Genomic DNA, 26,313 nt, shown 5'->3' on the forward strand with positions numbered 1-26,313 from the left:
AAAAGTAGTTTATCTCCCTTTATTGGGTTGCTGGCTGAAAAAAAGAAGAGAAAGCAAAAAAAGTGACTGTTCAGCTGCTGGTCAAGAGGAGAAGGTCACTTTGCTAAGCTCCCCCTTTTGTTCTCCTACTTTGTCTCCCCAGTAAGAGGAGAACCTGACTCTCCCCTTGTTAAAAGACAAATAGTTGCCAAACACCAGAGGGAAGACCCATATCTAATGCAACCTGGAGTTGTTGTTGTTAATTGTGAAGTCGTGTCCGACCCATTGCGACCCCATAGACAACGTTCCTCCAGGTCTTCTTATCCTCTACCACCTTCTGGAGTCCATTTAAATTCACGCCTACTGCTTCAGTGACTCCATCCAGCCACCTCATTGTCCCATTCTTCTATTGCCCTCAATCTTTCCCAGCATTAGGCCCTTCTCCAGTGAGTCCTTCCTTCTCATTAGGTGGCCAAAGTATTTGAGTTTCAACTTCAGGATCTGGCCTTCTAAAGAGCAGTTGGGGTTGATCTCTTCTAGGGCTGACCAGTTTGAATGCCTTGCAGTCCAAGAGACTTGCAGGAGTCTTCTCCAGCACCATAGTTCAAAGGCCTCAGTTCTTTTGCGCTCAGCCTTTCTTATGGTCCAACTTTCACATCCATACATTGCAACTGGGAAAACATGGCCTTGACTAAATGCACTTTTGTTGGCAGGGTGATGTCTCTGCTTTTTAGTATGCTGTCTAGATTTATCATAGCTTTCCTCCCCAAGAGCAAGCGTCTTTTAATTTCTTGGCTGCAGTCCCCATCTGAGGTGATCTTGGGGCCCAGAAAAATAAAATCTGTCACTACCTCCATTTCTTCCCCATCTATTTGCCAGGAATTGAGAGGGCCAGATGCCATGATTTTGGTTTTCTTAATGTTGAGATTCAAACCAACTTTTGCACTCTCCTTCTTCACCCACATCAAGAAGCTGTTTAGTTCCTCTTCACTTTCTGCCATTAGAGTGGTATCATTTGCATATCTTAAGTTGTTGATATTTCTCCCGGCAATCTTAATTTGATTCATCTAGCCCTGCCTTTCTCATGATGTGCTCTGCATATAAGTTAAATAGCAGGGTGACAGTATACAGCCTTGCCGGACTCCTTTCCCAATTTTGAACCATCAGTGGTTCTGTGGCCAGTTCTCACTGTTGCTTCTTGACCCACATATAGGTTTCTCAGGAGACAAATAAGATGGTCTGGTACTCCAATCTCTTTAAGAACTTGCCACAATTTGTTGTGATCCACACAATCAAAGGCTTTAGCATAGTCAATGAAGCAGAAGTAGATGTTTTTCTGGAACTCCCTAGCTTTCTCCATGCTCCAGCGTTTGTTGGCAATTTGATCTCTAGTTCCTCTGCCTCTTCGAAATCCTGCCTGTACTTCTGGTAGTTCTCGATCCACATACTGCTGGAGTCTAGCTTGTAGGATTTTAAGCATAACTTTACTAGCATGTGAAATGAGTGCAATGGTGCGATAGTTTGAACATTCTTTGGTATTGCCTTTCTTTGGAATTGGAATGTAAACTGATCTTTTCCAATCCTGTGGCCACTGTTGAGTTTTCCAAATTTGCTGGCAAATTAAGTGTAGCACTTTTACTGCATCGTCTTTTAAGATTTTGAATAGCTCAGCTGGAATACTGTCACCTCCACTAGCTTTGTTGTTGCTCAGATTTCCTAAGGCCCATTCCACTTCAAATTCTAGGATGTCTGGCTCAAGGTCAGTGACCACCCCATCGTGATTATCTGGGATGTTAAGCTTGTTCTTGTATAGTTCTTCTTGATCTCTTCTGCCTCTGTTAGGCCCCTGCCAATGCAACCTGGAGTTGTTAATAGAACTCTTATATACTAGTGAAAAGGAAAAAAACCCCACAAATTCAGCCTTTTTTCTCCAAAGGTTAGGAGTGAGGTTAATGTAATTTCCTCTATTCATGTGTTCCACATCAATTTGTTATCTTCGGTATGTGATTAGCTTAGGCTATGTAAAAAAGCTCTGAGTGATCAGGACAAAATAAGGTGTGTGTTCATACACCACCCATTCTGCCACACAGTAATCTTATGTTCAGGAATCGATCATAATAATATTGGGACTTATGCTGCTATCTTCCAACTTCCTGCATGGTAAGATTTCACCATACAAACTGAGACTGTCCTGACAGGAGTATTTCACAATCTGAAAAAACAATGGATATCTGAGTTTGCTTATTCAATAAGGAACATTCTGGGTACAGTTATCTGTATGAAGTGAAATAACCATTTAGGAATGGAGAAGCTTTTTGCAAGATTCAATCTGGGTTTGTAACTGGCACCAGAAGTTACTCTTCTGGGTTTTTGGATTCGTGCTGGAACCCATCTTTGAGGAACTGCTCTCTATTGGAATATGTGTTTTGGGCTATTGTTTGTTGAAGCTTTTTTGTTATTGGCATGGAACTATTTGTTGTGATTAAGATTTATTGGGATTAATCCCCTGCAGGGCAAGACTAATTAAGATAGTCCACCATGAATTAGATGAACTGTTTCTTGGAAGATGTTGGGAAATTTCCTGTTATCTTGACAAATTCTCAGTTGCTTTCTGGTGTAAAGAAATGTTCTGTTACTTCCTCAAAATATTTCAGCATAGTAATGGGACTGACATTTGGAGCAACAGAATTTTGCTTTTTTTGTGTGGTACAGTTTACTTTTTTTTAAAGTTGCCCTGCTCACACATCTTATTCATATTAGTTTATTTTTCCCATCCGGGCTTGATTTTGAGACAGAATGCTTTGCTTGCCTATATAGGCTATCTCCATCAGAAAAAAGCAATATGATCCTTTCAGTTTTGCTGGTGGCTTTTGATACTAATGCATGTTTTTTTTTCTTTTTCTTTTTTGATGTTGTTGGTTGGATTTAGACTTGGAGGTACCATTTCATGCTGTTTTTCATCCTTCCTGAAGAGTGTTGCACATCCTATTGGCTCTTCATGTATTGCTTTTGAATAATTTTAGCTGGTCCAAAATACCAAAACTAGCCTAATGATTTCAACCAGTATATAGCAAATAGGGTTGTGCAGCAATTCTGATAAGTCTCCAAAGTATGTTTTTGAATGCATGGGAAAACAAATTTAACATGTATTCTATATGTAACAAAGCAGTAATATTTCATGCAGTTGCCAGAAAAAGACATGGCTGCTTTGGCTTGACATAAACAAGTACTATAGTCCTATATACTCTGAAGTACCCTTTGAAAATGAAATCTGTACCACCTCACAGCCTCAGCAGGGAACATTTGATAACTTTTAACATTTTTTACACAGTCCAAATTCTGGTTGTTTTATTTATATTTTACTTATGACTTACCTTTCTACCCTATCAAGTATTCAAGGCAACTAATAAACCTTGGAAAACAAAAAACTGAATTTAAGAAGTTACTTACTACTAAAGAAGTACTGAAATTAATACAAAAGCTAATTCAATGTTAAACACTTGGTGAAATATATCAATATTTATTTATGTTTTCCTAAAATCTGAGAAAGCAGAGAACCAAAAGCAACTCTCAACTGGCATTTTACTGCTGGTGAAAATGACGAGCCTTGACAGGAGTTACATCTTCAAAAAAGTCTCACTTCCTGGTCTGTTTCATAGTGGGAAATGTAATTGTTTAAGAAGTCAACCCTTAAGCCAATTTGGGACTTTAAGTTTATTATAAATATTTTAAATTGTGTTCAGAAAACAATTACTTACTAATGTTTTAATTAAGTACAAATCACTTAATTCCTGAATCTTGTGCCAATTAGCAGCCTGCCTACAATATTTGTACCTATTGCAACTTCTGGAAACTTTTCAAGGGTAATTCAAGGGTTGCCAAGTCTGATCAGTTTATGAAGATTACCAGCTGGTGAATCAGATGCAGTTGTGTTTATTGTGTATAAAGTCCTATCAGATCTGAGACAAGACTGTTTGAAAGACAGCATTCATTTTAGAATTTGTTTGTGTTTCCTTTAGAAACATTTTTTGGGCGTTACCACCATTTTAGGCATGTGTAGCAAGTAATATGAGAAATAGCCTTCTTAGTAGCTGCTCAGAGACTAGAGATGTACTCAATCATTAAAAGGAAGAATATTTCTTTTGAGGGAAGAAGCTATCTGAAAAAAATCCCTTTATCACAGTTTTCGCTAATTGTAGATACTACAAACGGAGAAATACTTTATCAAATTACTTCCTGTCTTTTTCATCCATAATTCATTGGAGATTATTGAAAACATTTTACCTTCCTTATACTTCTATTTTTAGGTTTTGTATACGTCATATTAATTTATATTGAAGAAGTAATAGGGATTATTGATCTTTGACACAATAATTATTTGTTACGGTAGGATTTAGTCTTGGCCCTCTGCCAATGATTTAAACTTGTTATAAAGCTACTGAGGTATGCCTGCAGAAGTCCCTGGAATGCATCACCCTCTGAAGGCTGATAATGTCTAAGGATTCATTTCACTTCAAACCAAGAATTTGAAGCCAATATATACTGGATATTGCACAAGCACAGACACAAAGGGAGAAAAAGGGAAGTGGAGTTTCTAAATATGGGTCAAGTAACAATAGAAATATGTTTGTCCAGAGAAATGCATATTTGCCTGTTCCAAACAGTGTTACATTTCCTTCTGAATGAAAAATATTCAATTTATTCTGAGTGAAGGTGGGTTTGCTCCTAGAACTGACCTGCTTGCTGGGCTAAACCTGCCAGATTGTAATTGAAGTGGAGATATGTGTACTTTAAAGATTGCTTTACTAGTTCCGTCTCTTTTTTATTTATCCTCCCTCTCTCCTCCTGTTACTTCTTTTGTAGCAGATTTCATGTATAATTTGATAATCAAAGCTGCACTGAATCTCAATAGATAAAAAAGCTGGCATTTTATATATTTGAAATAAATTCTTTAGCATAGATGGAAAACCTAAAATAAAGTTCCTTTTTATTATTTATAGCTTGTGGGTTTTCTTATACAATTTATATGATTTTTCACTGAAAACCATGTTCAGTAAATTTATGTATATATCTACATTCAGTGGAATGTCAGCATTAAAAGGCAAGACCACTGTTAAGTAGCAAAATTTGAAACACAAATGTAAACCAAATGTACATTCTTTTTGCTAATATATCATTTCATCCTGGTTGAGACAAACAATAGAGGATTTCTAGGAGAGACTTCAGTGAGTGCTGATCAACACACTAAAACATTTGGACCATATGGAGAGCTAAATGTTCCTATGTGTTCAGCCACCGAGTTGCTTATCTGAAATGATATGTGATATGTTTTCTACTTATCCACTGCAGTCAAAGGAGATAAGAAATAGTCAATCCAAACCTTTAATATCTGTTTTGTTACAGTTAGTCCTCATGTAACAACTCTAATTGGGACTGGTCTGCTAAGCAAAATGGTTATTAGATAAATTGTCATGTGACTGCAACACCTAGCAAAAACAGTTCCTGTAGTCGCAGTTGCAAGCCTTAGGCAAGGACAGTGCTATCATTAGTCAAGGACTCCATGGTTCTCCTGCTCTGCCCTGCTGATCTCTTGCTTCAACTCCTTCCATGTGAGTAAGCAGTTGCAACATGTGCCTTGTCAGAGGAAGGAAGAAGACAACAAAGATCACCTGGGACAGTAAGGGTTGGCAGGGGTAGCTGGGGGCATTGAGTGCAAATGGGGGCAAAGGGCAGAAATTGGGGGCAAATAGACTGTGGGAGGACTTTAAGCACACACTGTGGTTATAAATGTGGAAAGGCTGACAAGCACCCAAATTTTGATCATGTGATCATAGGCTCTGCAATGTCCATAACTTTGAGGACCAACTGCAACTACCATTCATTCAGTGCCTTTGTAACTTTAAATAGTCACTGAATGAATGTTTGTTAAGAGAGGACCTCTTGCAGTGTTCTGTTGATAGCAGAAATAGTTCATTGCTCTCTTTCAGAAATTGGGCTAATAGATTGATGATGCTCATTTCTTGCTTTGTAAAGTGAAATGGGATATATATGTGTCTTATAATTGCCTATCGTTTCCTCAGTATATTTACTCCCTATTTTATTTATCAACGCTGTATCATTTTATTTTATTTTTCCATTGCCAGTCCATCTGTATATGTTTATGTTACTTCTCCAAGGTTGTGATATCTCAGGTTGTTGTGAAAGTTTTGTTCTCAGCTCTTAGATTAATTTCTAGTTACCTTTTATGATATTTCTACATTCCTTTGCATTGCTACTGTCTTGTAACTAAATAAATGTATAAGAAGCTCAATTCAACAGGTTAGCTTAATTTCAGACTTTGTGTTAATGCCAAAATTAAGTCAGGGAATGCATTTGTAATAGAAAGTATGGTTTTTACCAGTAAATTCTTGCCAGTCATAATATAGAAAGTATGAAAGTATAGAAAGTGTTTTCCAAACTACATTTTGGGAACCTATGAAGTCATATATCACTATTGTATGATTGGATTGTTGATTAATAACACTAATTGCAAGTCCTCATTGCTAACCCATTCCTTTTTAAAAGAATAATTTGTTCTGGATGAACTTCTACTATGAGTGGGAAAAGCCATTTTCTGCTAACAATGCTCTATTATATATTAATTTCAAAGTCACATTGAGATGAAATCCTTATTGTTTCATCCAAAATAACACATATTACAATTTGAATTTATATTGCGGCATGCATTAAAATCATGTTACTTTGTACACAGAGAAATTTGGCATGGAATATGTTAAAGATACCGTATATGCCGGCATATAAGGCGACTTCCGCGAGTGCTAAAATCGGTGCCAAAGATGGGGGTCGTCTTATACGCCGAATTGTCTTATACGCCAGAAATACTGGTAGTTTCCGGCGTATAAGACAACGTTCTAGGAATGCGGCTTGGCGATAAAGACGGGGGTCGTCTTATACGCCGGGTCGCCTTGTACGCCGGCATTTACGGTATGTTAAGACAGTGTTTGTTAGACTGTTATTACACTAAATAGTAAACTACGTCTAGGCTACTAGACTATTATTTCTACTCTTTTGTATTTTTTGATTTCTTCAGAGGAACTGCACTTGTTTGCCCTATGCCTATGGTATTACCAGAAAATGTCCACTGAATTAAAAAACATGGGTTGGGGGGAAACAAAACCTTTTAGAAAGGACATAATCACAAACCAAAATATGCAATAAATCATTTAAATGCTATCTAAATTTCTAGCACATATGTAGAAAAAAAGAAGCCAGTAGTAGCAAAGAATATATACCAACAGTATACTGATTTAGTCAGTATGGGTTACTTCTTGTAACCTTGCATAATAAAGCTCTTAATTAAATATCACACTTGAAATGTCCATTATTATGTGTGTTTTTAGGGATGCATCCTAAGAAAGCAAGACATACTGTATCTGTATTTTAATTATTATACTTTTGTCAGAAATTAAAGAAACTTATCAGTATAATATTACTGGGGAGGGGTATTTTGGTAAGCATATGCAAACATTAGTAATAACAGGAAATGAATTTACTCAGATAATATCAAACATGGTAAATAATTATCATTCTTGTATCTTTTAGGAATAGCATATTTGAATGGCATGTGTAGTGAAAAACGAAAATGTATAATTGCAGAGGACAACGGTCTGAATCTTGCATTTACTATTGCCCATGAGATGGGTCACAAGTAAGTAAATGAAATAAGCAATATCTACATTTGCAATTACATACAGTGGCTTTTAGGGGAAAAAAATTAAGTCCCGATTTGACACATTTGATATTTTTGCTTTTTGTATGCTGCTGGGTTTTTTAAATAGCATGTTTTATATATTCCACATGTAAATGACAAATAAAAATATTTCACATGATAGGTGGTTTGGGAATATTGCAAATAATTAAATGATAGAAACGGAGACTCCAGGAGAAGAAGAGGCAGAGCCTAGGTGTGGAGTCAAGGGAAGACTCAGCCTAGAATTGTTATGTGTCCACAAGTGCTCCAAGTCCAGTTCTCCCTTGAATTCCTTTGACTCTTATCTAGTGCCAATTTAGTGCTGACTGTTAATTGAGTAGATTCTTGTGTATAGGCTTGAACAATAAATCTTCTTCATTGAACTTAATCATTCTGATTCTTTGTACTTGGCAAAGACTTATTTAGAAAGCAAGGAAAATTAATTTTTTAAAAAAAGAAATGGATTTTTGGATTTCCGGAAACTGGATGGAATATTTCCTGGATATGAAATTTCACATGAAAAAGAACAGAAAAATGCTCACATCAGAAGATTGATGAGATTAAAGAATTTTTTTCCAAGGCCATAGCTTCCACCTGCTTTTACAATAGGATTCTGAGTCCAAGAGAATCCTTACATTGTGGCCCTGCTGTCCACAGGGAGGAAGTATCCTGCTGAAAGCCAAAATGAATGCAATCCCCACTCAATCAGCAGGTTTCTGGATAAATAACCATAAACTTGAGTCAGGTTTCCTCCAATTTATTTCCTGTTTAGCAGGACTGACTTCCTGTTTCAGAACTTGATTGAGAGACGTGGGAATCAAAATGTGGTTAGAAAAATATGCAGGTGAAACCTCAAAGATGGGGAGAATTGAACATCTTTTCTCCCCATATGGCTTCAATATTTATATACCGGTAGGTGCTGTGGGACAAACAAAGGAACAGGAATGGGAATATGTATTTGTCTATTTTTATCCTTTTATGCTCTGATATTTATTATAGTATTGTTAGCTCCTCAGTTCAGATATGGAGTCTGTAAGAGTATTGGCAGAATTATCTTATTTTTGTAACTGAAAGTAAAATTGAGAATTGTATTTTACAATTTAATAATAAGATTTGTTTGAAAAAAACCCCCCAAAACTTAAATAAAAACAGACCTTGTAAAATATTTATTCACAACATGAGTACATTATCAGAGGGATTTTTAAAGCCTACCATTGTTTATGCAATCATACAAAAAATGTAGCAAAAATCATTTTCAGGTGGGATTTATAAGAAACACTTACAATGGATAATTTATTTGAAACAAAACACATTTGGTAACATTTGATTTTTCAAAAAGCAATTATAAATATGAAATTTAAATCCTGCAAGTTAGCTGGCGATTTGGATATATCAACTGCAGAAAGTTTTAGCTTGTTCTCAGGTTTTTTCTTAAGGGCTTGTGGAACATAGAAAAAAACAACTTATTATCTCTCATTTTCAAATAAAATAAAACTGTTAAAATGAACTTGTCTATGTCATTAAATGAAGCACAAGGAAATTTGGTATAAGGAATTGTTGTTCTTCAATTCATGTAGTCATTTCTGACTATTCATGACACAATGGACCTTGTTTCACTAAGGGTCTTCCAGTAATTGCTTCTTTGAATTTTTATGAGCATATGCATGTCTCATCAATTAGACTTTTTTTCTTTTAGCTTCTTTTTATTTATTTTTTTATGTATATTTTTTAATTTTTTGCAGTAACAATATTTAGTATTTAATAAACAATACATTGTCTGGGTGTATATGTTTAACATTAATAGTAATACAATTTCCATTCCTACCCTTTATTCTGTTTTTCTAACCATTTATAAAAAATTTCCCATGTTTGAAAGTATTCTGAATCTTGCTTCCCCTTCATTTTCAATGTGAGCCTATCCATTTCTGCACAGTCCAAAATTTTCTTAATGATGTCTTCTTCAGATGGTATTTCTTTGCAAATGTAATTCTCGCTGCTATTAATATATGTAATATTAAGTATACACATTTCTTATCATAATTTTCTGAAATTATGCCTAAAAGAAATAATTCTGGTTTATAGTCTACATGTGCTCCTATCATCTTTTCTAGCCACCTATGTAGTTTTGACCAATAGTTCTTTGCTTTAGGGCATGTCTACCAAAGATGATAATACGTGCCTGGATTTTGTCTGCATTTCCAACAATTGCTAGACATATTTTTAAAAATTTTTGCTAGCCTTGCAGGTGGTAAATGCCATCTATAGAACATTTTATATAAATTTTCTTTATAAGTATCTGCCCTTGTTATTTTGTAGTTTCTTTCCCATAACTTTTGCCATTTTTCTAACTCTACATTGTACCCAAAGTTTTTTGCCCAAGTTATCATTGTTTCTTTAACTTGTTCATCTTCCATCTTTAAATTTAACAGAAAGCTGTACAGTTTCTTAATCAATTTGCCATCTGATGACAATAGTATCTGGTCTAATGTTGCCTGATCTTTGTAAAAACCATATATTTTTGCATCTTTCTCATATCTCATTTGCATTTGCAGATGTGGTCACCATGATAGCTCAATGCCCTGTTCTTCCAATTCTTGTTTAGTTTGTAGTTTCCCATCAGTATTCAAAATATTTTTATAAGTCACAAGTTTCTCATAATTAATTAAGTTTAGGTGTACAAACGCCTCCATTGTTGAAATCCATCCTGGTATTTTCATGTAAGTTCTTGATTTTACCTTTTCCCATGTCAAAAGCAGAGCATTTCTTACATAGTGATTTTGAAAGTATTTGTGAATTTTGTTCTTCCCATACCATAGGAAAGCATGCCATCCAAGTTGTGGGTCATGCCCTTCTAGGTATAATAGTCTTTTATTTCTAAGAGTTATCCATTCTTTTAATCATGTTAATGCAGTTGCTTTAACAAGACCCAATCTAATAGCCCAAAGCCTCCATTTTCTTTTGCTTCTTGTACCATTTTCAGTTTGATTCTAGAGTAAAAAAAATAAATGCATATCAGACATACCAGCTGGTTTAGAGGGGATGAACTGGCCTGATAAACCTAAGAAGAAGACACTGGACCTTTTTATCAGTAGGTACCAAGCTGAACAGGAGGGTATTTTCAGGATGGTGATAATCAGTGATAATATAAACTTCCAGATAGTCCTAATAAGACTGATGAGTTATCCTCTAAGGTCAAGGTAAAAGACCTAGGAGTTCTTGGCCATTTAAGAGTGAAGCAAACAGAACTAACAAACCCTGGAAAAGCTATTTATTTTACTTATTTGTTAAATTGATAATCTACCCGTTTCACTATTGTTACAGCTCTGGGCTGCAAAGTATAAACATTTAATTGAAAGTTACTCAAAAGCTTTAGAAACCATATACCAAGAAGCTGCTGAATTTGGTTTCCATTCCTCTCCTTCTGTGACCTTCAGGCTTCTGATTAAAGCCTGTAACAATTGGTCCAATATCTTTGTATTTAGAAATACAAGAATAATTCCTGTGCAAAATAATTTCTTAAAGATTTGTGCCTGGCTTCCTGTACACTTGGTTGCTTGTTGATTAATGGATAAAGCATTGGAGTCCATTTTGGATTTTTGTGGTTTTTCCCCTGCAGATCTCCAAAAGCCAGAGAAAGAGAATGTGCTGTAATGGGAGTATCTCTGAAACAAGCAGCTGCTAATTAAGGAAGTAAGTGAGAGTGCTTCTCAAAGATAGGAGAGTCATTAATCTACTCTACATATTAGTAAGAAGGGAGAGTGGAATGAGATTCCCAGCTCTGCCCACATCCTATTCTGTGAATGTTCGCAGATTAAATATGGATCTCCTGTGCTTCTAGGGAATGATGTAGTTTTCCAAGTCTCTCCCAGCACTTTGAATATAATTTATTTCTGGCCATTAGTTGTCATGGCTTATTTTGTCTTGGCAGACTGAAAGGTGGTCCGATGATCTCTTTCCAATCCAAAATTTGTAATGGAAAGGAATCCACATACGCAAACTGTTTCCAGTGTGTTAGCCCTCCCCTCAATAAAATTGAAGAGAACTTTTCTGCAGTGCACAACAAGGCATTCCCAAAAATGTACAACTTCTTCATTCCTGTTTTGAAAGTGCAATAGGGAAAAAAGCTAGAAGCCTCTTTGAATTGATTATATGCAAGATTCACATTTAAAAGCAATTGTAGTAATTATTTTTTTACTGTCACATTTTTTCCTAATAAATCTCACTGATCAAATTGAGTTGTTTCTTGGTTTTCATTTCAGTCCTAATTGTTGCTGAAAGTTATGGACTGAAGTGTAATATCTTCCTGGACTGATGAATTGGTTATTAATTATATTTTAATTTAGAAGAAGGAGCTTGTGATCTGAGTCACATTCAGCAACAGATCTTGGTGTACTATAATTAGTGTAACATCTTTTTTCAAAATAAATATAGGGTCAGTAAGGTACTTCAAGTCGCTGTAGAACTGCTTCAAATATGTCAGTAGTTGAAGCCTAAATTTGGGTTATGTTAATATTAATTGACTGACCTTGGACTCAAATTGAAATCATTCTGTCATTTTTGTGGTTGCATCTTTGTTAATGGCTGCTCCATTTCTCTGGTGATTTTTTTTCTAGTCTGCAATAGAAGATCTGATTCTTCTCTCATGTGAAGTGACTCATTTCAGTTCATGTCAATGTCCTGATTTCCAGAATATCAATGTTTAGCCTTGACTCTTCTGCTTGTCTTGGTTCATCCTTATGATCACACCGGTACTATAATATCATTTCAACACTGAATTTTCTTTTTACCTCTTGACACACTGACAGGTAGACATCCTCTGAACATTAATATAGCTACATCATAAGCTTCAGTGCTATGGTATTTTCCCCTGCTCTTTTTACCTTCCAATATTCAGGACTTGTCTTCCAGTCTTGTGAATATCCTGCTAGTGAATGTCTGATTGGTTTGCTTGGTAGAATATTTGAGTAGCTGCCATTTCCTTTCAGTGGAGCTTATTTAGTCTGATCCTTCATCTATGAGTTGCCCATCATGGGTGACCTTCTAAAAATACACTTTTTCTGCTGTATGATATAACTTAAATGCACAAATTCCTTCACCACAAGACAACCTACATCTTCACTATAAGATAATGATCTAGGAATGGAGACAGGAAAATAAGCTTCTTATAACATTTATTTTCCAGACTGGGCAGCTAAAAATATTTTATTATTAATTTGTTATTTATTGTGGTTATTTATTTGTTAATATTATTTTGGAGGTTATTTATTTTGCTTGTTTTAAATTTGTTTGCTTATAGTAGGATAGTTAGCTACTCATAGTTGGCCAACAGTTAGAGTAGCATATAAAATAAATACATTTACATATACCATAATTTTATTGTTATATGACAGCCCTTAAAATATGTTGGATTTATAATTAGCTGAATACCACCTACTGAATTTCATGACTAAATGGAGATCTGAATCTGCATCTATCTCAGCTATTCCTACTTTTTAATCGCTATACTGAGGGCTACATTTCTGTACCAAATAGATAATGGAAGACTTTTATCTCTCTGTTTTGTTGTGTTGTGTTATGGTTATTTTCTTCTTATTGCAAAGGAAATGGCAATATAGTACAGGTAGTTCTCGACTTATAATAGTTTGTTTAGTGACTATTCAAAGTTACAATGGCATTGAAAAAAAGTGACTTATGACTATTTTCCACGCTTACGACTGTTGCAGCATCCCCATGGTCTCGTGATCAGATGGTTGGCAACTGACTCATATTTATGACAGTTGCAGTATCTCAGGGTCATTTGGCCTTTTGACAAGCAAAATCAATGGGGAAACCAGATTCACTGTTAAGTATATTACTAACTTAACAACTGCAGTGATTCACTTAACAACGGTGGCAAGAAAGGTTGTAAAATGGGACAAAGCTCACTTAACTGTCTCATTTAGCAACAGAAATTTTGGGCTCAATTGTGGTCATAAGTTGAGGACTACCTGTAACCCAGGTTTTTTTTCTGGTGGAAACAAAACTTGTTGTAATGGCAAACAACAATTATTAATTACAAACCTAAGGCTGGTTATTTGAGTTATGATATACCTCAGATACTTTTCTGAAATAAGTCAGACCACAATCAATAATGTATTAGATTGCTTAGCAAAATGTAAATGTATCTACCAAATTAAACATGAATCTGAACCAAATAAATACATTCAAGTAATCATAGTCCTGTTAATCATGATTTGTTGAATAATCCAATTTGGCTGGATTCATTGAATACACTAAGCCACAAATTAAAGATTGTAAATAAGAATAGCTAAGAATATTGCAAGCATGTTAAGGTTCTGTTTTATGTTGGAAATTTACATTCTGCTGTGTAAATCCTTAACTCTATGTTGGAAATATGAGTACAATTTTTGGTTGAATATTTAAGATGCTGCTTTTATAGTGTTCTTCTCTTAAATTACACGGTTTTACAAACTTGTTTCAGCATGGGGATAAATCATGACAATGACCACCCATCTTGTGCAGATGGTCTCCACATCATGTCTGGAGAATGGATCAAAGGGCAAAACCTTGGGGATGTTTCATGGTCCCGCTGTAGCAGAGACGATCTAGAAAGATTTCTCAGGTAATTCATTCAAGAAGTGATGTAGTTGCAATAATACTTTTATTTTGTTTAGTTATTTTTTTCTGATGATTATAAATTTCAGGTATGCCAAGCTTTCAGTACCTTATAACAGTTTTTATATCTGATTGAAAAGAATCATTTCTGAAAATTGCTTGCTATTCTTCAGAAATATTATTAGCCAGTGGTTACCCGAGGCAAAAGCCATTTTTACTAATGTATTTCTTTAGATTTCAGCATTGTTGGAGTACTCAATAAACATTAGTATTGGCTTAAAAATTAAAACCCCATATCATGTACATAGTGGCATATATGTGTGTGTGTGTGTGTGTGTGTGTGTTTTCTGAGGTTTTCGCAGGTGTTTGTATGTAGATCTTCGGTTATTCGGATTTTCTCCCACGCAAAATTGGAAGTGTCTTGGCGACGTTTCGACAAAGTCCCATTCGTCATCTTCTGGCTGGTGTTTTCAGCTTCGTGCTTCTAGGAGCAATGTGTGATCATAGCTGTTTCTTCCTTTTAACTGCCAGTGGAGATATGAACTGATTGGGTGGGAGCTTGGCTGTGTTCTGATTGGGTGGAGGTGTGTTCTGATTGGTTAGAGGCTTGGCTGTGCTCTGATTGGATGGGGCGTTGGCTGTGCTCTGATTGGATGGGGGGTGTTCTGTTTGGGTGGGGGTTAGTCTGAGTTGCAGGGGGATTTGAGATGGTGAGCTGCATTGCTGTTGTTTGGCTTCGCGTTCGTGGTCGTGCCTCCTCTTCATTGTGGGTGTCAGTTTGCCTCATGTATAGATTGGAAGGTTTAAAGTGGCTAATGTTGCAGCTGTGGTCTGGATTCTGGTTTGTGGTCGTGCCTCATCATCGGTGTGGGTTTGGGTTTGCTTTTTGTGTGGATGTGTGGTGGTGACATCCTGTGTGGTTTTCGTGAGTGTGGGTCTGGTGTCATTCTTTGTGTTAGGGAGTCGTTTGTCTATAAGGGTGGGTTTCCAAATGGCTGGTAGGCGGGAGGTATCATCTCGTTTATTCATGCTGTGTGTGGGTTTTTCTATCTCGATGGCTTCTCTGATTATTCTGTTATTAAAGGGTTCAGTTTTGGCGATAGTTCTGGTCTTTTTAAAGTCAATTTCATGTCCTGTGGCTTTAAGGTGTTGGAACAGGGAAGAAGTTGGTTCCTCTTTTTTACTGAGTTCTTGTGTTCTTCAATGCGTGCACTTATTCTTCTGTTGGTTTGTCCGATGTATGTGGTGGGGCAAGCAGTGCATGGGTTTTATGAAAATAATAATAATAATAATAATAATAATAATAATAATAATAATAATAATAATATAATAAAAAGAGGAACCAACTTTGCTCACGTAAAAAGGGATGGGAGAGTGGAAAACGTAGAATGAAGAGAGATGCCCAAGTTACAGCCCCAGGGGGCGGGGGGGATAGTTGGAGTTTAAATGGAGTATATGGTGAGATCAGGAGAGGACCGAATGGCCCACACCCCAGGACCCCTGGCGATGAGAACTATGCACAAGGGGGCAAGGGGATGGAAACAGCTACTACCCAAAAAGGGTGGGAGAGAACCCCACTCAGCCCCAGAATTAGTGATGGAGGAGTGAATAAAAGTGTATGGAATAGAAACAGGAAAGGGCTGGGCGCTGGCGCTAAGGGTATGTCCAGAGTGCAATTTGATCAGCTGGGACCGATGACACGGTCCAGAAGCCGGATGCAGGCATCTGGTGATCCTATATAAGTTTCTTCCCAATGACTGCTTTTAACCCTGACGATGTCGGAAGTTTCCAATGAAAGCTAGGTTTTATTAAATGTTTTTCTTATTGATTCTCCTGGTGATCACTATTTATTTATTTTGCAATATATATATATCTGATTTTCAGCAAAACAGAATTATTTTTAGTTAGATGGACACTGAGTTTAATTATTTAATAACATTCAATGTTACTAAGTAAGATGAATGTCCCAGATTGTGATAGAACTCTAGTCATAATTTGCCTCCAGTCAATAATCTTTCGAATTTCTCATACTTTTGATACATACCTTTTGAGACAAAAAAAAGATGTTAGAATTCCTTAGCAAGGTGATAAAAGAGTGAAGAGAAGCTATGAAATGCCATGACTGGAAGGACTATATAGTGATTCCATCTGCATACCCACTTGTAATAATGAGCACTTTACAGTAGTTCTTTCTTCTTTCCTTCCTTCTAGAGAGGCATATATCAGGAGAAAAGCAGATTACAAAGGAAGTTGCCTTCCCAGCTCCTTATATATAACAACAGACCGAATCAAGGGTACAGCACTGGGTATTTTCTTGTCATTAGAAAATCAAAATGGAAGTCATTCTCAGTAGTTAGAAAGTTAATATGTTTGTACTAAATATTAGTACAAAATAGTCTCTGTTATTATTCACCAATCTCTTATGCATTGCCAGGTCAAAGGCCAGTAACTGCTTGCTGCATACAAATCCCCAGAGCCTCAATTCTGTGATTATTCCTTCAAAGCTCCCTGGGATAAAATACACTGCAGATGAACAATGTCAGATTCTTTTTGGACCATCTGCCTCTTTCTGCCAAGAAATGCAGGTAGGAATAATAGATTATCATCATTTATGACTTAACAATATACCCAGGTTTAAAGTTTGTTGTTTTGCCTTTCTGTATTTTGTGGCAGAACAATAACATTGAAGAAATAATAATAGTGAAGGATTAAAGGAATAAAGAAATATAGAATAATTCTGAATGTTTCCTTTATTAACTGTCCAAAGCTTCTTCAGATTATTTCCATTCTGATTTTTCAATATTTAAATGACAGATATCAAATCAAATCAAACCTTTATAATGGTTGTGCAATGGTATAAAACTTCAGGTGTTATATGTTACCAAGCTTTCATTTACAAGATAGAATAGATTTTGCATTTCTCTTACACATTCAAAGTTTATCGTCCTTAGAGAACAAGGTTGCCTTACTGAATTAGAATGCTTGCTATTGGGGATATTTTTCTGTTTTCAGATAGGGTTTGGAATAAAATGGAAGAAAGTATATTAATAGCTTCAATTTTATTTTAATTACTCCTGGTCAAAAAGTAAAATGGTGGACTATAAGCTAGATATTTCCAACTCAAATAATCAGGAATGTTGCATGAAGACTAATTTATTAGTTTGAAGGTTGTCACAGTGAAGCCTTTTCTTGCATTAAAATGAATTTTAAAATGGTAAAAATATACAGCATTTCATTTTTTATTAAAAATTGTTTTATTAATTTTTAATACATTATTTTAATTTAAACATAATTATATTAAGTAAAATTTTAAAATATTGAGAAACAGAGCTATTTGTAAAATAGCCATTTCATTTTTGCCAGCCTTTTTTATTCACCAAAATAATGGATTGAACAATAATATCTATTAACAGTTACATCTAGGATAATATAATTTTGAAACTTTATTGTGCTAAAATCTATCCAAATTCTATTTTACTCTTTTATATTCTCTCACCAGTGAGTAGAAAGTTCATTTTTTTCTTCTTTCCTACCTCCTACTGCCTTATTCTTCTTTTCATTCTCCATGGCCGGCAGTGTTCTTCCTTTGGCCAGTAGAGAGATTTAACATGTTTGTTTGCCAGGCCTACTTACCTGCACATCTGTCCATGGATACAAAAATAACACCTACCTATCAAATCATCTTCATTCCACCCATAGAATTTGAAATCTTATTATCAAAATGTAATCTTGATTTGAGGTTTTAGTATACTACTATAAAGAGTCTGCAGCTCCAACCACTGTCAACAAGCTTCACCCTTTTGGGATCTTCATACAAACTTATGGTATATGTAAGAAAGGTGAGAGCTCACGTGGTGATATCAATTCTTTTCAGACAAGCCAGTTTGATACCCTCCTCAATACTATTTCTACTAATGATTTATGTGTTAAAATATAAATATTAAAAGCTACACATATTTGTCATGGTTATGCTTCATTGATTTTTAAATTTACTACACTGTATACTATTTTTCTTATCCGTTTATAATACAAATTAGAAATTAATTAATTAACATTACTATTATTGAACTGATTTAATATCGACTCTTCTCTGAAAATGAAATATGCATATTTGAATTCATTTTGTGTATTTTAGCAAACCAGCTTGGCCTAGTGGTTATGGTGCTGGACTAGGAATTGGGAAAGCAGAGTTTCTAATCCTGCCTTAGGCTTGAAAGAGAACTGGGTGACTTTTGGGCCAGTTATTCTTTCTCAATCCTGGGATGAAGGCAGTAAGCAGCCCCTTCCAAAACCGCTGCCTGAATAATTGCCAGGACTTGTCTATGTAGTTGCCAGGAATCAAGTTAGACAGGAAGGGATAAAGAAGGCAGCTTTACTTATAAACTATGTGAAGAATAAAATGGGATCACTGTCATTCTAGCCTTTTATTATTCTTTAAATTTAGTGTTTCTGTAATGTAATGATTTAATCTCACATGTTTATCTTTGTTTATGTATGTTCACTTTTGAAGTTATATATTAAAAATATCCCAATCAGATTCTTCTCCAGGGAATGTACAGACAGAAATTGTTTTCAGGAGATTCATTACAGCCCATTAAACTACATAAAGCTAAAACTTTATATTGGTTAATTAATTGCCTTCACAAGGCAAATTGAAGATGGAAGGAAAAATAGTACTAGAAAAGACAATCCCAATTCTATATTTATAAATATAAATAATAAATAAATATATTTATATAATCCCAATTTTATATTTATATAATAAATTTATTTATTTATATTTTTTATTTTGCAGTCAGACTTGGGGTCATGAAAAGAGAAGATATTCTATAGCAAAAGCAGAATTCATTTACAGCTTCTTAAAATATATTTCTTGTGAAAGTTATACATTTCTATTGTTTATTTCTTTCTAGCATGTTATTTGCGCTGGGTTATGGTGTAAAATTGAAGGTGAGAAAGAATGTAAAACTAAGTTGGATCCACCGATGGATGGAACAGATTGCGACATTGGAAAGGTGCCTTATAACACCATTAATTTTTAATAAGTGAATTTGTTTTTATGTGATCTTAAATCTATATTTCAATGCACCATTTTTATTTAAAAAGTGATTATTCTAAAGTGCCAACTAATTGATTTAAATATTATACCTCCATTAATATACAGGGGATATTTCCTCAGCAGTTGCTATTGTTTAATTGAAGGCACTTAGTCTTTGTAGAAAATGCATACTACTCTTGTAGTTGTAACTACAAGAAATGAATTATCCTACTTCTAGTGTTTTTTCTATCTATGATTAATTTCAAGTTATATTGCTAATTTATTATCCAGGACAATTTCAAATAATTTAGAATAATAGTACCATACTGATTTAAAGTCAAACTGGCACTTCATTTTCAATTCCAATGAAACTTGTGGATCTATCAGTAAGTAATAAGAGTTGGGACCATTATTTTCAGAAGGGAAATACAACTGAGTAAAATAAATAAGTCATTTAATTAAGTGAAATCCATAAATATTTAAATCAATGGAAGTCTCATACAATCAACCAACAACAGGAAAACCTTAATCCTAGATTATTGTAACTAATTAATAGCATTCTAGGTCCAAACTTCACCCAGACTATTAGGTTTCTGTCTAATGGATTTTGGACTTGTGTGGATTTAATATAAAGATTGTAAAAAATTATAATAGTTAGTGAGTCTCAAGTGCATGTATCAAAACAGCAGCTTATCCCAGGGAAATTAGTGACCTGGCTTATTTAATGAAGCAAAATAACATTAAAAATAAACCTTTTAACAACAACAAAAAATCTTTTTGAGGGACCTAAAAATGCTTTTTGATCATGTGCAGTCATAAAATAGTGGGGATGAAGATATAGGATGGGAAAATTAGAAACAGTTTCACTGAAATAAACTTCTATTTTATCTGAATGCTTTTCTTTGCTAGAATAGATGTAAAAATAGATGTAAAAGGGAGACTAAGAGAATTCGGTAATTGAGATGGCTAAAAGTAACCATATAGTCAGTGTAATTCTATTTCATTAGTTCCATGGATAATACGGTTGCTGCCAAAATCCTCAATTTTATAGCAGAAGCTTCAAATGATTATCATAAGATATCAAAGCAGGCAGAAAGCTTTTAGGATTTTTCTCTTCATAAGCCAAAATAAATTGACCTTTCTTTTGTGTGGACATCAATTGTTATTTAAGACATTATGCAAAACTGAACCAGCTTTATTTGTGTGTGATAAGAGTAGATTCATAATGCTCTGTGGTCTTTGTATGTCTCCCACAAATACTTTTGATTGCAGCTATATTGTCTTATGCAATGTATTATGTGGATTGCAAATTCAAATTTTTATAGGCAGGCTAGATTATATGAAAATAACGTAATATTGTCTCCTGTATGTAACTCCTTCCAAAATATTCTAGTTTTAAACAAAGACATGATTTGGAAGCTTCATTTCCAAAATTTAACTCTACAGTTTCAGGCATTTTGTGCCCTATCGTTGATACAACAGGTAAAAAGACAAAATGAGCACTAGCATAGACTATATAATTGTTTAGCAATAAGTGTGCTTTAAGAGTGCAGAACTAACTAAGTAGTAACCATGTCTCTTTCATTCTAATGTAATGTAAAAACTAAGATTTCTCTGTTATGCACATATTGAATTTAATTAAAAATAGTTATGCCCTTGATTTTATACCTTTCAAGAAAATTTGTTTGAATAGCTAGAGCAATAGTGAATTTATCTGAAGGGAAGACTTATTTTTCCATCCAGCAAATCTTGCTTTTTAAAAAATGAGTTCTCTTGAATTTACCAAGAACGCATTAACTGAGGCAAAATTATTCTTTTATTTCTCTCTGCTTTGCCATTTTATCAGTTATTGTAGTATATTCAGTGTGGACTTCCTCTTGAGTTTATATAGTAAATTATTTTAAGTGTACTTCATATATTTTAAAATAAAAGTTGACTTTTGTAATAGTGGTGTAAAGTTGGAGAATGTACCAGTAAAACATCTTTCACTGGACACATGGAAGCAGAATGGAGTACCTGGGGCTCTTGTAGCAGAACTTGTAACACTGGAATCAGCAGTCGACAACGTAGATGTGCTAGGTAAGCAACAGCTTATTTGTGTTCTGCTTGTCACATTATTTAATAAATTCCAAATTAGTTACGGACAGATGCACTGTCTACTACTTCAACAATGTAAAGAGGATATTACACAACTAGGTTCGTGATATTACATAAAATTGTACATAATCAATAAACACAAATATTTCAAGAGCTGTGAGAGGCACTCTCAAATATATTTCTTTATATACAATTCATTTTAAGAACGGAAAACTAAGTAAGTAGTATTTGGTTTGTATTTTAGGTTTTTAAATAAATGGTAGAATTGGGATCTTTACCCAGATCATTACTCAACTCTATACATATTGGGAGTATGGGGAAGAATTCAGATACTACATTAAGGATAATCCATTTCAACTTTTCCTGCTTTGTTATTCATCAAATATATTAGGGTGCACCTTTTAGAATATCTGATCATGGTGGCCCCCAATCTGTCAGGAGACAACAAGATTAGAAAAGGCTGAGGAAGAAAGAGTCAAATAATCGTCATGGTTTAGCCTAATTCTAGTTTGGTACCATAATATTCACAGAGAATTATTTTTGTAACAGTTGCTGTTAGTGGATTACAATAGGTTCCAAATATTAGATTCTCTTTACCATTTAAAGACAGGCTGCACATAGGTAATCACTGTTATTTTAATTGTTTGTAAGTAGTATAGTGCTTATATATTGGACTTGGATTATGCATCCCAGTGTAATTTTGAAATGAAAGTGTTCTAGCTAGGGATAAAGTGAGGTGATGTGAAACCACATACTCCTCCTTAATTCCACAGATACAAATGTGATGGCACTAATAGCAGTGCAAACCATGCAGGCCATATGCACACAACTAAATTTAATTTAATATTTTTTATTTTTCCTAGTCCAGATCATGAAGAAATAGAATGCCAGGGATCAAGAATACAATACAAAATATGTGAGAATCCTTCTTGTTCTCCTGGACTGCCTGCATTCAGGGATTGGCAGTGTCAGGCCTTCAGCGTTAGGCTAGCGTACCAGAAAAATATACACCAATGGCAGGCTGTTGTAGATGAAGGTAAGAACATACCCCAGCCTTATATTTAATCGCCACAAGCTTGCTGTCAAACGTACACTATGCAACACACATATACCCACACAAAGTACACTCGCATATACCCACACACAAATCTGCACATATGTATTAAAATAGATTTAACAGTTCGTTGTAACCCGATAATTATACTAGTTTGATAAAGTAGTAGAACCATATCAGTGACATTGACTAATCTAGTGAAAACAATGAGAGAGTAATGCAGTTTTAAAACTTTATAGTAGATTACTTAAGAAATACTTTTGTGTGCTTTTTTGAAAAAAAAAGGAAGAATGGTTTCTTGCATTTAAATAAATAATACAGCATGCAGTGGATTTTGGCAGATATAAAATAAATACTAGAATTATATATTTTAATTAATCATGAAGCATTTTTAATATAATTTTATCCATACTACAGATTTGCAACAAAATCAAAGAAGTATGTTATGAACCTTATGACTCGTCATATAATGCTGATATTGCCTTTGTGCACTTCATCACATAAATATAGTGACAAAAGCTTGTGTCGGAATACAAGTTTTAGCATTTAGAATACCATAGAATTGTTCAGTTTGAAATACAAAATGCAAACAATTCATAAAGTAAGAATTGTATGATCACATTCCTAAAAGTTGATCACTAAAAAAGTGCAGATTTAGTTCTAAAATGTCTCAAAAAGTAAAATAATTTATCAGCATTTAATTCTGATATTACCTTGTTTTTTTCAAATATAATCAGAATGATGCCATTTACTATAAAAATAATGAAGTCATTCTTTGCAGTTTAGCAAGAAGCTGAGTACAAATAAATATATTTTCCTTGGCCATAATTACTGGAAAATGTCAAGATATTTATCATATTGTCTCTATTTTAAATAACATTTTAAGTTAATACCAGTCTGCTTTGCTACTTCAATGAAGAGACAAACAAGTAAAGATGGATTTGAGCCTCATTTTTTTAAGCCACATTTTTTGTTATTGTGAAAGGGGAGGAAAATTGCTCAGGAGTTCTATATTACATGTAGAATAATTCTATGACTGGATGTTTATGATTTGTAAACACTGATTTTTAAAAATAGATTGTCACAAGAATTGTGTATTACTGTTATATTATTATAATATATTGTTTATTTATAATGCAATATATATAATAATAGTGGTGGAAGCTGCAACTGAAGCGGGGGAGGAGTTAAAAGAGTGGCTAGCCTGGAATCCCTGAAGGAGAGGAAACAAGGGAGATTAGGCACCCCTCCTCAACCTGAAGTGCTTATCTGGTTGTTCTGTAGTGAGTACAGTTAGTCTAGTGAAATTATTGTAAATAGGTGAGTAGCAATAAACTAACTGCTCTGATCAGTCTCTCAGTGTCATTTCTTGCACCTGACGATAATGTAACAAACTGAGAGCCACTTTGGTCTAGGGATTAAGGCATCAGGCTAGAAACCAGGAGACTGCCAATCATTGTCTCTTAACCCAACCCATCACACAGGATTGTTGTGGGAAAAATAGGAGGAGATTTTGTGCTGTCAATTAATAAATCAACCCAATTCAATCATGAAAATCTTTAAAGTTTTCCAATAATGTATTCCTTAAGTCTCTTGATATATATATATTTTAACCAGTACTGGATTATTTGAATTGTTTAAAACTATTTTCAAATCACATTTTTTTAAAAAATGTATTTATTCACATAGAAAAACCATGTGCGTTGTTTTGTTCTCCAAATGGAAAAGAACAGCCAATATTGGTAACAGAGAAAGTGATGGATGGAACTTCCTGTGGCCCTCAGGATCTAGATGTATGTGCAAATGGAAAATGTCAGGTAAATCTTCCAAAACTAACTATTACTGTTTAATTATTTTGAAGTTTTTTTCCCTTAATTCTTTTAGATTATGGATGTCCTCTTTAAACTTAAATTAATCTGGAATTTAAATTTAGAACACTGTAGAAGAAATTAATAATAATGCTATATTTTTGTATGTATGAAGTGGAAATTTTGAAGGAGGGCTTCTTAAAACCAATCTTTTAAGGAAAAAGTGATAAAATTTCTGATGAGAAAGAATAATTTTTTAATTCCGTTTGCTGTCCAGATACCCCAAAATAGTTCAAAATAGGTTATCACATTTTATTGTTAGTAAATAATATATTTCTTACTAATTATAATCTAATTTGATCCTTTAGCCTGGAGTGGACAATAAGCTATTCTTTTTTTTTTTTTTACTTCAGAAATTTGGCTGTGATGGCATATTGGGTTCTTTGGCATGGGAAGATCACTGTGGTGTCTGCAATGGAGATGGAAAATCATGTAGAGTTGTTAAAGGAGATTTTAATCATACTCGAGGAGCAGGTAAACATCTTTTAAAATGTATTGATTAAAATCTGCAAAATTTTTAAATGCGATGCGTATTCTGTAGTATGTATTGCTATATATTGCTATATATATATTGTGTAGTATCGTCCTATTTTTATGTTGTATAAATTAAAGCACAGCATTTGGGAAAAGTATTTTAGCTTAATTTTACCTAGTTTCAACCTTGTTGCTAAGGAAATTAGGAACACATACAGTAAGAATAAGTATGTTGTAAATCCAACTCTATACTTTTGGATATAGGATCTTATCTGGGATTATTTTGTGTATGTGAACAGTAAATATTGCTCTGGATTAGAATGTTATCAACACTAGAATTTTAAATAAAAGACAGAAAGAAGATCATTTGCCCAAAGAAAATTATTTCATTTATAGAAAAAATGAATAGGTTTTTTAATATTAAATGAACAAAATACAAATAAACTCATACAGCTACATTAAAGAATCAATCCAACTTCAAAGTTGACCAGCATAGGAATATGAAAGGGAAGAAAGGGCCTAGAAATGATGCTAGAAACACAATGATTCCTCAAACTTTATAATCATATTATTTAAAAGTCTTGCTCCTTTGTAAAAAAAAAAAAAAAAGCTAATTCAAGTGTTAAAAAGATGTCAGCTGCAGATATCAAACTTCTCTATTGTTCTATATAATTCTTGAGGGAAGGTATGCTCACATATCAAACAAATACAAAAATATCATCACAATATTTATATCAGTTGCATAATTAAGTAATTACACAAATGATATAAATAGTAGCAGAAATTGTAAAAAAAATAAATTTAATTGTGCCATCTGGAGTACATTGCATCCAGTGGCTTTGTCTGTCATTTTGGGTAGAAATTGGAACAGAAATGTTATCCATTGCACCTGAAGTCAACTAAAGCAGAGATCCCCAACCTTTTAGGCACCAGGGACCGATTTTGTGGAGAAAAGTTTTTCTGCGGTCCAGAGAGCGTGTGGGTTTGTGTGCTGCCTGAGTCCCACAAATGGGGCTTTCCTTGTTTGTGCAGCCCAGTTGCTGGCAGGCCATGGACCGGGGATTGGGGACCCCTGCACTAAAGGGAACTGAGGTTTCACTTTAATTGGAAGCCGAAAATATGTTAATAATCAATTAACACATCAAATCAAATAATGTTTCACATTGAAAATTAGATGTAAATTGATGAAGTTAAATGAAAATTAGATGTTTTCATTTTTTGGGTGTTTCTGGGTCCTGTAAAGAAGATTGCATATAGCATAAAGAGTGCAACAATGTGAACTAGATGTTTGAAGTTTTATTACTTGGATCTTGCTTAAAATTGATGGAAAAACCTATGTGCAACTTCACAGCATCTGCACCAGCATTTAATGAAACATTAAAGTTTCCTTTTAATGATAAAATGAATGCTGCAATATCACAACATGAGCTCTGTCCTT

General features: G+C 34.3%; 1 protein-coding gene across 3 annotated transcripts in view; it reads left to right on the forward strand.

Moving 5' to 3' along the window:
• ADAMTS19 (ADAM metallopeptidase with thrombospondin type 1 motif 19) overlaps positions 1–26,313 on the forward strand; it is a 134,064-nt gene that overhangs the window by 82,739 nt on the left and 25,012 nt on the right. For all 3 annotated transcript variants that reach the window (XR_005556052.1, XM_039337381.1, XM_039337393.1), the window contains 8 exons: positions 7,582–7,687; positions 14,211–14,351; positions 16,779–16,929; positions 19,258–19,359; positions 21,331–21,461; positions 22,343–22,515; positions 24,223–24,350; positions 24,755–24,875. Coding sequence is in view for 2 of the 3 variants with exons in the window: in XM_039337381.1 (XP_039193315.1) it covers positions 7,582–7,687; positions 14,211–14,351; positions 16,779–16,929; positions 19,258–19,359; positions 21,331–21,461; positions 22,343–22,515; positions 24,223–24,350; positions 24,755–24,875 (1,053 nt within the window). In the remaining variant the exon portion in view is untranslated. The remainder of the gene's footprint in view (positions 1–7,581; positions 7,688–14,210; positions 14,352–16,778; positions 16,930–19,257; positions 19,360–21,330; positions 21,462–22,342; positions 22,516–24,222; positions 24,351–24,754; positions 24,876–26,313) is intronic.

Source organism: Crotalus tigris, unplaced genomic scaffold, assembly GCF_016545835.1.
Source record: "Crotalus tigris isolate CLP2741 ecotype Arizona unplaced genomic scaffold, ASM1654583v1 scf7180000017549.6302385, whole genome shotgun sequence".
In the NCBI taxonomy this organism is placed as follows: domain Eukaryota; kingdom Metazoa; phylum Chordata; class Lepidosauria; order Squamata; family Viperidae; genus Crotalus; species Crotalus tigris.